This window comes from Vanessa cardui, chromosome 26, assembly GCF_905220365.1.
Source record: "Vanessa cardui chromosome 26, ilVanCard2.1, whole genome shotgun sequence".
Lineage (NCBI taxonomy): Eukaryota > Metazoa > Arthropoda > Insecta > Lepidoptera > Nymphalidae > Vanessa > Vanessa cardui.
The window spans coordinates 9,372,710-9,386,023 of record NC_061148.1 but is presented as its reverse complement, the minus strand read 5'-3'; the positions used below and the strand labels follow the sequence as shown (position 1 = coordinate 9,386,023).

Here is a 13,314-nt window from a genome sequence, read left to right as displayed (position 1 = left end):
ATTTTTTAGAAAGTTGTGAGATTTAACGTGATTGCAGATACAAGGACATCTTGACCGCAGGGGCTAATAGCACAGTAAGAGCTCAAGAAGAGTCGTATATCTATCACAGTATTATCACAGTATTTATCACACCATTGATGGTAAAAGAATTATATACCATCAGCTAGATTATTTTTTTATTTTTTAGAAAGTTGTGAAGAATTTTAATGTTATAAATAAAATTTGCACAATCGTTAATGTTTTCCTCAAATTTCATCAATGATTACGGCCGAATTCGTCATCGATGCGATCAGCTACGGTAAAATTAAAACGCACCGTAGACGGCCTCAAGTGCGGACTCGTTGGCCGACAAGTCGGTCAGCATGTCGAACGACGCGTCGGCCTCTAAGCTGTTGTCGAATCTGTCCTTTGTGCGCGAATTCTCTGCCTCGTCCGACTTCTCAGCTTGATGGTCATTCGTATCTAAAATAAAAACAAAATATTTATTTACAACTGTGAGACTTCAAACTAAATCTTAAAGATTTATAATATTTTACATATTTAACATTTTACTTGGTGGTAGGGCTTTGTGCAAGCCCGTCTGGGTAGCTACCACCCACTCATCAGTTATTCTACCGCCAAATAACAGTACTCAGTACTGTTGTGCTCCGGTCTGAAGGGTGAGTGAGCCAGTGTAACTACAGGCACAAGGGACATAACATCTTAGTTCCCAAGGTTGGTGGCACATTGACGATGTAAGGAATAGTTAATAATACAGCGTTAATGTCTACGGGCGATGGTGACCACTAACCATCAGGTGGCCCATATATGCTCGTCCGCCAACCTATACCATAAAAAAAAAAAAAATTGTCCATCAACGCGGGCGACTGACCTCCGAGGCGCGGCGCGGGTGAGGCGGGCGCGGGGGTGGGGGATGCTGGCGTGGTGGGTGCTCTACGCGCGCGACAAGAATCGCAGCGGCCCGCACGCGCCGACATGGCGCCCGCCTCGCTCACGTTGAGCGCCCCGCTCAGAGCCTCCGTCAGCTGATTCGCTGTGGACGAGATAATAGTAATAGTAATATAGTAACAACCTGTACATTTCCCACTGCTGAGATAAGGCCTCCTCCACCATTAAGGAGAGGGTTTGGAACATATTCCACCCACGCTGTTCCAATGCGGGTTGGTGGAATACACATGTGAAAGAATTTCTATGAAATTTGTCACATGCAGGTTTCCTCACGATGTTTTCCTTCACCGCTGAGCACGAGATGAATTATAAAGACAAATTAAGCACATGAAACAGCGGTGCTCGCCTGGGTTTGAACCCGCGATCATCGGTTAAGATGCACGCGTTATAACCACTGGGCCATCTCAACTCGGGGCCATCTCAACTCGATGTTGAGATCTCGCCCATCTCAACTCAGTTGAGATGGGCGAGATAGGTCGTTACAATTAAACGAGGACTCGAGCCAATCGAGCAAAAAACGAAAACTGTTGTATCGATGCGATTAGAGATATTTAAATCAAATCAAATCAATTTTATTCAAGTAAACTTCACAATGAAGCGTTTTTGAATCGTCAATAATCAAATACTACCACCGTTTCGGAAAGCAGCTTCTATCGAAAAGAAACGGCAAGAAACTCGCATAGTTGCTCTTTTCAAATAAACACATTCACAATTCTGTTATTGACAGTAATTAGCGTACTATGATGGAACCCGAGCCTAACTCCAGGCGTTTCTTTCTAAAAAGTACTCTTTTAATGAATACTATGATTTATTTATTAATTTAGTCTTAATAATATTTTTAAATTTTGAAAATTGTAAATTGATTATATTTTCCGGTATCTTATTATATATGCGTATACCATATATAATAAGATACCGGAAATTATTTGGGACACCCACCTTGCGCCTGCGCCGCCAGTAGCAGCTGATGCAGGTCCGGCGACGTCTCTGCCTCGCGAGACGTCTGCAGCTCCCCGCACACGTCTGGACAAGCAACGACATATTAGATACACGACTGATGAAGTAGACACGTATAGTACGACACAAATTAGATGTAGCATCGGAAAATACAATGAAATGAAAATAAAACCGATTACTGCCGATTTACACGACCAATAGAGATAGCTCCCTATCGCGCCATTCGACACTATTCGTCGCTATAGATTCCCGCGTCAGTTCGACCCGAGAAAACAAGTGTATAAAAATCGGCGTGTCAAATTGACGAATATATGATTTTATACAGTATTACAAGTTATTACGTTTGTGCAAAGATCATATTCACATGAGAAATAAGTATTGATAATTTGGGATGGCGTACTCAATTCGGATGTGATCGGTTTTACGAATTTTGCCGATGCTACATCTAAGTTGTGTCGTACTATACGAAGGTGCGACGGTACCCACCGACGTGTCCCAGCGTGTCGGCGACGGCCAGCTCGGCGAGGTGCGCGAAGCTGTCGGGCGGCACGCCCAGCAGCTCGGCCACCACCAGGCTCTTGGCGCGCAGCGCGCGACGGATGGCCTCGTCCAACCGCCGCAGGCGCTCTGTGGACGGCGGCGCCGTCAGTACGGGCGTGCGTGAGTGTGTGCGTGTTTTACTCGGTGGTAGGGCTTTGTGCGAGCCCGTCTGGGTAGGTACCACCCACTCATCAGTTATACTACCGCCAAATAACAGTACGCAGTATTGTTGTGTTCCGGTTTGAAGGGTGAGTGAGCCAGTGTAACTACAGGCACAAGGGACATAACATCTTAGTTCCCAAGGTTGGTGGCGCAGTGACGATGTAAGGAATAGTTAATATTTCTCACAGCGTCATTGTCTATGGGTGATGGTGACCACTTACCATCAGGTGGCCCATATGCTCGTCCGCCAACCTATACCATAAAAAAAAAAGTGTGTCACAAGCGTGTGTGTGTGCGTGTGTGTGCGTGTGTTGGTGCGTGTGCGTGTGCGTGTGTACTGACCGTGGTGCGAGAAGGCGCGCGTGGCGGTGTGCACGGCGGGCGGCGCGGCGCGCACGCCCACGCAGGGCTCGAGCGCGGCGGGCGACGCGCTGTGCGTGCTGATGCGCCCCACTGCGCGCCGTTGCCTGAGGGGCACGCTGCTGCATTAGTACGGACCTTCCTTACTCACACTGTATATATCATTTTCACAGGCGAAATAAAATATATCCAGCCCATCTCGCTGGACACTCACTCGTGCCGGTCGTCGTCGTCCTCCTTGTCGACGGAGGCGGAGCGCGCGTCCCGCTCGCGCTCGTCGTCCCGCTCGAGCGAGTGCTTGTCCCGCTCGCTGGCGTCGTCCCGCTCGGCGGACGCCCTGTCCCGCTCGCTCTCGCCGGCCTCCTCGGGCGGCGCGCTGGACGTCGACTTCTCGGACGCGTCGGAGGGGTTCCTTGATACATTGATGCCTGAAAACCAAATAAATATTAATAGAATGAGTAAGAACATAATGCTAGTGCAACTACGAGTATCATATACAATACATAATTCTTTTTTTTTCTGGACACACGAATCTACTCGGGTTTTAAATAGTTTTTAATAGCTAAAATAAACACTGATTATTTAGACTAGAAAAATAAACATAAATGTAGGCGATGCACTCACCGGAGTCGTCGGTGGAGCGAGTGTGCTGGTGGGCGGCGCTCAGCGTGGGCTTGGCCTCCGCCAGGCGCGCCAGCGGGGACTCCCGAATGTGCTTCTCCCAGCTGTTGAGCACGCAACACGTATCAGACACCAGTCTCACACACACACACACATACAGATAGAAACATAACTGTTCCGTATACTATATTCAGTACAAGTTCAAGTCAACCCTAAGTGTAGAATACGATCGAAAAGTGCGGACTCACGTGCTGTATTCGGCCGCCGTGTTGGCCGACAGCTCGTGCATCTGTATGGCGTTAATGTTCATCAGGAAGAACGTGTTACGCACGGCCGCGTTCGGCCTGAATAGCACCTTATCCCTGAAAGGTGAAACACAGATTAATTTATGTTCTCGTTTCATATCATTGACGTTTTTTTTTTTTTACGAGCATATGGGCCACCTGATGGTAAGTGGTCACCATCGCCCATAGACAATGACGCTGTAAGAAATATTAACTATTCCTTACATCGTCAATGTGCCACCAACCTTGGGAACTAAGATGTTATGTCCCTTGTGCCTGTAGTTACACTGGCTCACTCACCCTTCAGACCGGAGCACAACAGTACTGAGTACTGTTATTTGGCGGTAGAATAACTGATGAGTGGGTGGTACCTACCCAGACGGGCTTGCACAAAGCCCTACCACCGAGTGACCTACACCAGAAGCGAGCGTACCACTTGATGATGGGCGACAGCAGCGCCGCGTGCGAGGGCTGCGCCAGCGGCCGCAGCACGAACTTGTCGCCCTCGCGCTGCAGCAGCACGAGGCTGTCCTCCAGCATGAGCGCCAGCACGCTGATCCTCTTGGTGTCGGTGCGCAGCAGCAGCTCGCCCTCGTGGCGCAGCGCATGCGCCGTCAGGTCTAAGCGCCGCAGCTCGTCGCACTCCGCGCCCCCCGCGCCGCTCGGGATGCGCACCTCCAGCTTGCTCTGGATCGTGCGCAAGCTGCGCGAAAGCACATACGATGAGACAACAACAACAACAACAACGACAACAATAGCCTGTAAATTCCCACTGCTGCGCTAAAGGCCTCCTCTCCCTTAGAGGAGAAGGTTTGGAACATATTCCACCACGCTGTTCCAATGCGGCAGAATTTCTATGAAATTTGTCACATGCAGGTTTCCTCACGATGTTTTCCTTCACCGCTGAGCACGAGATGAATTATAGAGACAAATTAAGCACATGAATCAGCGGTGCTCGCCTGGGTTTGAACCCGCAATCATCGGTTAAGATGAACGCGTTCTAACCACTGGGCCATCTCGACTCATGACGATGAGACTAATCATCCACAAACGATCTAGCATTATGCATCTTCCATACTGTGGGAGCGCCCGTAACAAGGGCGCCCCAGGTACGCCACTGACGCGAGTGTGACGCGAGTGTGACGCGAGTGCGGGCGTGGCACTGACCGGTGCTCGTTCTCGGCCGTGCGGATGGCGGTGTCGACACTGTGCAGCACTTCCTTGGCCACGTTGAGCGCCTTCCGCAGCTGATTGATATCCTCGGGGCTGTCGCCGTCCGCGCTCTCGTCCTCGTTCGCCGTCTTCAGGATGCTCTCCAGCAGAAGTTGGTACTTTGTTAACCTGCACCACAGACAACCCAGGAGTTAGATTGCAACAACCAACAACAGCCTGTAAATTCCCACTGCTGGGCTAAAGACCTCCTCTCCCTTTTAGGAGAAGGTTTGGAACATATTCCACCACGCTGTTCCAATGCGGGTTGGTGGAAACGTTAGATTGGATTCTTTGGAAAACAACTTAATAGTTAACGCAGCAAATAAGAATGGAAAATAATGTCTTCTTACGGTATTTTTAATGTTTCGATATACTAAAGGAAAATAAATGTTACATATCATCGATTTTGGGTCAGTTGTCTTTGATATCTTTCTGAACTATGACTAGCACCATTTGATATAAATTCATTCAATAATATATGGTGCATAATAAGAAACGCTAACGGTCAAAAATTACTGTATTTCTTCAGAAACACGGGATATTCTTTCTAAGCCAAAACAAAAATTATTTCTTGGCTCTCCTCATTGACCTACGATACCACCGAAAAACTTTTCTTGCACTTAGTATAGTACCTATTCATTAACATATCACCAATAAGTTAATCCTTCTTAAATTATGCAATGTATGTTAAACAATTATATAATTTAAATTCTAAATCGAGCGACAACAATTAACATGTACTGTAAAACTATCAATCGGTACCCACGACACAGGAATACCTAGTGTGGGTACCACCGGACATTTCATTGTATAATTTATAATGCTATCTCTTTCGCTCGTACCTCTGCCACACGCAAGCCAGTAGGTCTTTCAGCTGAAGACGCCCACAGCGCGGCAGCTGCTCCCGTCCCGTCAGGAACTGATGCAGCTCCTTGTTCTTGCGTCTCCTCTCACGCAGAGCATCCAACGCCATGCGCTGACCGCGGCAGAACTTGGAGAGGCAGGAGGCGTAACCTGAGTCGCCGAGCTATAAATAGAGGGGAATGTTTCAGTGTAGTCTCTTTTTTTTTTATTTAAATTACAACATCCACAGGCTCGCAGATGCCCGTGCCTTTTTTTAACATTCTATATTCAATTACATTTTGGCGTTTTATATTTATACTAAACATCAGCAGATCTTCGCTGGAAATCATTTTTGTCGTCTTCTTGGGAGACGTGGCCCACACTGATTTTTTTTTTTTATTTATTATTAAATTATATGTGTTCGAATTACTACAATCCAGCGGGTCCTGGTCCGCGTTTGATCAGAGAGAGCACGGCCTCGGCGACTCCGATGTCGCGTTCAGTGTAGTCTCGACGACGGGGGGGGGGGGGTTGGTTAGCTCCCGGGGGGGGGGGGGCTCACCGTGTTGAGCAGCGCGTCGGCCACGGGGCGCAGGCGCACGACGTGGTCGGGCGCGCGGCCGCGCACGGCGCGCAGCTCGGCGTAGAGGCGCGAGTGGCGCTCGCGCACGCCCGGCAGGTTCGGGAACAGCGCTCGCAGCTCCTCGGCCGGCAGCAGCGCCGGCTGCCGCTCCAGCGGCTTCAGGAAGTCAACGCCCAGCACCTTGAGCCAGCGCACGTGCGAGCCCTCCGACACTATTAGCTCTGTGAGGGAAGTTCCTCGTCAGTGATATATGACATTAACATACGACCTCCATGGTCGAGTGGTGTGTACACCGGTTTGCATGGGTACGCCACTCTGAGGTCCCGGGTTCGATTCCCGGCCGAATCGATGTAGATTACCATTAGTTGTCTACGTTGTCTTGGGTCTGGGTGTTTGTGATACCGTCGTTACTTCTGATTTCCATAACACAAGTGCTTAAGCTACTTACATTGGGATCAGAGTAATGTATGTGATGTTGTCTCATATATATATATATATATATCGCACCACGATATACATAGGTGTAAGTATAAAACTTTTAAATATAGAGTAGGGAGTGGAGGCTGGTTTCAAAATCTTAGATTTTATTAAAACTGGTAGTATTACTTGAAACGAGAAGTTATGTGGAAGGCGGCTATCATGGTATGGGCATGTAATGCGGAGGAATGAGGGACATATTGTGAGGAAGGCCTTGAGCATGAATGTGGATGGATATAGAGGTAGAGGACGACCAAGAAAACGATGGATGGACTGTGTGAAAGACGATATGGTTAGAAAGAATGTTACTTGTGAGATGACGTCTGACAGAGAAGTATGAAAGGAGAAGACGTGCTGCGCCGACCCCAAATAAAATTGGGAAAAGGGCAGGAGGATGATGGTAGTATTACTTGACATTTACACCTGTGACCAAAAGTATTGACAGCGCTGCGAAAGAATCCGATTCTTACCGTGTATGACCTCCTGTCGCTTCCTGATGGGAGCCGAGAGTACGATCGAGTCTCTGATGTGCGGCGGCAAGCTGTCCGACCACTGGGCGGCGAGGGGTTCCTCTTCCTCGGACCAGTCTGATTGGGAAGCTGTAATTAGATCGAAATTGTAAATAGATATAAAAAACGATTTGTACCGACGAATTTAATTCATTATTCAACAGAAGTTATCACTTGCTTCTTTGGTTATATCATTCATCAGGGGGATTTTTTTTTTTTTTTATGGTATAGGTTGGCGGACGAGCATATGGGCCACCTGATGGTAAGTGGTCACCATCACCCATAGACAATGACGCTGTGAGAAATATTAACTATTCCTTAAATCGTCACTGCGCCACTAACCTTGGGAACTAAGATGTTATGTCCCTTGTGCCTGTAGTTACACTGGCTCACTCACCCTTCAAACCGGAACACAACAATACTGACTACTGTTATTTGGCGTTATTTGGAATTATAATATAAGTTTCATGAAACAGAAATGTTGACGAAATATTATTAAATCTATGTATATTTACATTGAAAAATGATTTTTTAAATATTCAATTGAAACAAAATGGCTATCCATATATAGTTTATTTATTAATAACATACCTTGTTGTTCGGTAGCGACGGTGTTACTCTCATTACTTCTAGATGAGAGACTAGAACTGCTTGAACTGCCGGAGGGCGCTGTCGGCGCGCCTGGCTCGAGATCACTATAAAAAACATACCAATACATTATAGACATTGCAAAAATCAAGTATATATACAAATAATGAAATAATTATAATGCGTCTTATTTACGTTTTAACTCATAAAAGGTGTTCTTTATTTAAATAGATTCAATTACGAGGAGCTTTTCAAGGCGAATCATTTGAATAGGTCATAAACATAACAATATGGTCCTTCGAGCCGGATTTTAACTGTAACCGATTTAATGAAAACAAGGAGGCCAAATTGAAATACAATAAGAAATTAACATCGAAGGAACAAAGGAAAACATTGCTCATTGACTTTAAAAGCTTTTGGTGGTTTATTTAGAAAATTAATTATAATATTTAACATTCCAACACCCCTGCATATTTAACATCCCGTTAACCTAAATAATACGTAAAACTTTTTCGAAACGAAAACTTTTCAGTTCGCGTGCACAGTACGTAAAACGTATTACGGAATGATTAATAAACACGGCCCGCATAAACGTCTAATCCGACTTTAATTCGCATAAACGCACAGATGCTAGACGGCGCGTTTCAAAGGTCGAAGGAAATGCAGTTCATAACACGCGAAGGAAGTTGTAAAACGCTCTAAAACTGGAGTCGCGTTTATGGAAACGTACTCGAGCATCAAACGACGCTATGAAAATGTATGGGTTCTATTGAAACAGAGAATTATACTAGTGTGAGTGATTTGTGACATTAAAATGTAATTACATGTATAGAGAGCATCGACGATCCGAGAAGGCTTCTCTTAACCAAGGATCGGCGGTTCAAAGCCGAACAGACACAACTGAATGTCCGTGTGTCCAATTTGAAATTCACTTTGACATTTGTGGTAAAGATAACATCGTGATCACACCTATGACACGTAATTCTTCCTGGTTACTGTATCAATGTATTAATAACTATAAATGATACGACGATTGCGGCAGGAATGGGTGGAATAAAAAATTATAGTTTTAAAAGATTCATCGCAAGCATTTTGCATCACGCCAAAATTGAGCTCATAATTACACCTGCATAGGAATGATTGGACACCTAAGAACACAAACGAAAAGCATTATTGAAAATAAATCTATATTATTACTATTATAAATTTAACATTTATTCGGTATCTCTGTCTGTCCATATATATATCGCTCTTTCACGACCAAACCGCTAAACTAAATTTCATGCAACTTGGTATGAAGCAAACTCCAAGAAGGGACATTTTTCAGGCTATATTTTTTGCCTAACACATGACAACCTAGTCATTGATATACAATTGATATCTTTGTATACATAGATATAATTCAACAGTAATTAAACTTGTAATATCAACATGTGATACAAATGATTAATTATTATTAATAGCAAAGCCCAAAATCCTAATCCCTAGATTGTCCTAGTAACGGGTCCACCTTACGAAACGTTAATTACAAAATGAGGCGCGTGTTTAATTTCATCCTTCAACCCAATTAATCATCACTCGTCTTTCAGGTAATTAAGCATTTAGTACATGTATGTCAGATGTATGGCTTACAATAAATGTATTAAGGTTTTACGAACGCAATAAATTGTACAATTATCACGGCCGAGTAAGCATATTCGTAATTAATTATATATTACAACTTAATTTTAAATAGACCATATATTCATATTATTAAAATAATAATTAATAATTTACATTACAGCTTATATACTATATAAATAGAAATAATGTCTCAATTTCCAGGATCTATGTACATCAAATGATACAGCTCCCCCCCCCCCCTTCAACGCCAGAACTAAACAGTCTATAGTCGGGGTGGAAAATAACTCGTCGCCGTTTTAATTGCACGTTCTCACTCAAAACTAATGGATTCTAAGGAAATTACACAGCCGTTAAATACTGAGGAATATCAAATATAAAAATTCCATAATTCGAGGTTACGTGTATTCCAACAGACCTTGACCCTTTTGAAGTTTAACATACCTAACAGTAATTTGGAGAATTAAATAAGTTTAGTAGGAATATTCATTTCATATCTATATTAATATTAGAAATGTGACAGTAACAGTCTGTCTGTCGCTTTTACACGGCCAAACCAATGATTCGAATTTGATGAATTTTGGTATGAAGCAAACTTCAACTCCAAGAAAGGATATAGGCTACTTTCTTGCCCAACACATGATAACCAACCTAGTCTATTATAAATCTCATAAGGGACAAATATCATACTGCCCTACCATTTTTGAGTGGTTCAACCTATAAACACTCTATATACATACATATATATGTATTATAGTAGTCTGATGTACAATTCTAATACGACTAAGAATAAATAAACAATCAAGTCCAAAACACGAAAACGCTGCAGTTAGTTACAGAGATAAAAACAATTTATCATAATTGTCAGTCGACTTACGTCCGCGATAACGGACATCCGACAGCTACGGTTTACGAGCAATTAAATCGCTTTAAATAAAAAAAGTATCTACAATACCGAAATTATCTACTTTGAATTGTTAGACGAGATATCTACTGAAACCGATACAACCAGGATGTTATGTTCTCCTGGCTGATTTGTGGAGAGTGACTCTAGCCAACCGCACAGGGTATATAGGGCACCAGTATGTATGTAACACAGCAGTCTTCAATTACAAAAGCTATTTTAAATATTATGTCACCGGAACAATTCTTATAAGTATGGTAAGTTTGTTTATGAAAACGTCAGCTGTTTTTCTGTGGACGGATAATCTTAATCTATAATCTATAATAATATTATAAATGTGAAAGTAACTCTGTCGGTCTGTCTGTCTGTCTGTCGCTCTTTCACGACCTAACCGCTGTACAGAATTTGATGAATTTGGTATGAAGCTAACTTGAACTCCAACAAAGGACATAGGCTACAGATTTGCCTAACACATGACACCAACACCCTAAAGCGCGTTCGACTACTCGTGATTATATAAAATTGTTTGACTCTAGAATCATGTTCGATGACAAGTCACCAACACAATGACTTAAACGTAAAAACATATCGTGGAACAAAATTTGACCCATTTTCCACAACAAATAAAACACGCTCACTAAACTCTTCAGTACCTCTCGGACATCGTCCGGCGCGCCAGCACGCCGACAGCTGGCGGCTGCCTCCCGGCCGGGAGCGACACATTCCGGGAGACGCGGGGCGGCGCCTGAGTCGCCATCACTTACACTCGATCACACTTGTCAACACTTTCACATGTCACTCCACTTTGTTGATACGTCACTGTTTATAGTTTATTCTCGTATATGAGCTGATATAATAAGTTTAAATAGTATATTTATAAAATTAAATAATTTATGCAATTAAGTCACAATATACAAATATGATTATCCTAAAAGATCATAATAATCAATGTTATCAAGAGAAAGAAATAAAATAAAATTTTTCGATATAACGATTAGAAATGATATATTCATTACTAATCGTTGTGTCGTAAAATTTAAATCCTAATTATAACTCTGATGGTCTGTAGAATCTAAAAGACCAACCAATTCTGCACAGGAGGCGATAGAAAAGTTATAGCGTCTCGAGAGCAATTATACGACGGCTTTCCGAGTCACGAATAACACAGTAACCCTACCCAAAATAAAAAACCTAGGCCGTCGAATCATCCAGTCTTACAACCCAACCACTAGAGCAACGGGCACAACAATGTAATTGTATTATATTACATAACGATCGCGAAACAACATCGGCGTGTCAGGTGGTTTGTTTCACGTGTTTTTTTTGTTCATTATCCGTTATATATTCTCGATAATTTATGTAGTGCGCGTTTGCGTTGCGTTTCGAAGATTTATTACCGATGCGTAAAAAATATTTTAATGTATGTATTCATACTTGACGCAATATTGTTGTTTAGTTCACAGTCTTGAATCAGTGATTTTTAAATTTAGAACCGTCCGTGATAATTTATATTTTTAATCTGTTGCTTTATATTTTTAAGATTTTAACGTTAATCTATTCGCTACCTGCTGTGCGCAGATTCATCCGCGTTAAGCTTCACTGCGCTACTCTTGTGAGTCGTAGCGTGACGCGATGTAGTCTACGACCTTTCTTAATAAATGATCAATCTAGAAAAAACTTTTTTTGCAATTTATACTAGTAGATGCTGAGATAAACGTGTTCAAAAAAAACAACCCAGTATGAGTATGAGATATACCTTAGAGGTTCTTTAAGTACATTTATATGTAAAATCATAATGCCTAGTGCTATTTCACAAATACTACTAGTTAATATAAGCCAATGAAATGGATTTTTGCTGTTTAGTACTGTACCCACTAGGCTATATGTAATTCGAATCTTTACATAATAAAAATTATAATTAAATACGAGTACAGCATGTTTTTATAATGCGATTAAATTATAAGGCAACAAACGATGTTATTATGTGATGTAATTAGCGGATATCTCATTAACATCATGTGCATATATTCTCTTTATATACTTGTGCCAACATTATTATATATTTTTCAATCTTTGTCCGACAACGTACAATTATAGTGTAACGCTGAGGTCGATTTAATCAAGAATAACGTAAATTGTAACCTTATGAAAAAAGGAAAATTACTCCTAATTGCATATGTTTTGAAGCATTCTGGCCATATGACCGGGTACATCTATGTCAAGTAACTCAAGCCAAACTAAGTCACTACGAGAATCGCAAGGACTTTCAAATACGTCCAAACATCTGCATCACCACTTATTCACATCGTAAATAGATACAAAAAAAACTTTTTGTAAATTCCTAAAGTAATTGTATGAACAAAAATTGCCAACAATTTCTGTAGACACGTAAATTAACAATAATAAATCAACCATTCCTAGGTTTCAATTAAATCAATACCCGACGCAATTAATCCGTATATAGAACTATATAATAATATAAGTATATAATTGTAGGCAATGCCTTAAGTACATACTAATTGTAAAGACCTATATGAGTTCCGGTTGTACAACTTAGGGTATTCCTAAGGACGACTAGAATTAACATGCATTATGGTTGTTGTTGGTTGCCTGGAAGAGATCACTGTGTAGCGATATGGTCGCCAAAATTGTATCCGTAAGCTTTATTTATATATTTTTGAGTAAAATAACTATTAATTTGTTTCC

General features: G+C 42.4%; 1 protein-coding gene across 1 annotated transcript in view; it reads right to left on the bottom strand.

Moving 5' to 3' along the window:
• The window catches only part of LOC124540819 (rho guanine nucleotide exchange factor 11), a 183,343-nt gene that overhangs the window by 2,602 nt on the left and 167,427 nt on the right, over positions 1-13,314 (bottom strand). Inside the window, exons 21-34 of the mRNA XM_047118540.1 lie at positions 8,088-8,191; positions 7,458-7,586; positions 6,490-6,731; positions 5,927-6,111; positions 5,040-5,213; positions 4,306-4,575; positions 3,837-3,950; positions 3,592-3,692; positions 3,182-3,395; positions 2,950-3,074; positions 2,392-2,532; positions 1,888-1,971; positions 872-1,033; positions 316-462 (exon numbers count right to left, since the gene is read on the bottom strand). Of these exons, the coding sequence (XP_046974496.1) occupies positions 316-462; positions 872-1,033; positions 1,888-1,971; positions 2,392-2,532; positions 2,950-3,074; positions 3,182-3,395; positions 3,592-3,692; positions 3,837-3,950; positions 4,306-4,575; positions 5,040-5,213; positions 5,927-6,111; positions 6,490-6,731; positions 7,458-7,586; positions 8,088-8,191 (2,192 nt within the window). The remainder of the gene's footprint in view (positions 1-315; positions 463-871; positions 1,034-1,887; positions 1,972-2,391; positions 2,533-2,949; positions 3,075-3,181; positions 3,396-3,591; positions 3,693-3,836; positions 3,951-4,305; positions 4,576-5,039; positions 5,214-5,926; positions 6,112-6,489; positions 6,732-7,457; positions 7,587-8,087; positions 8,192-13,314) is intronic.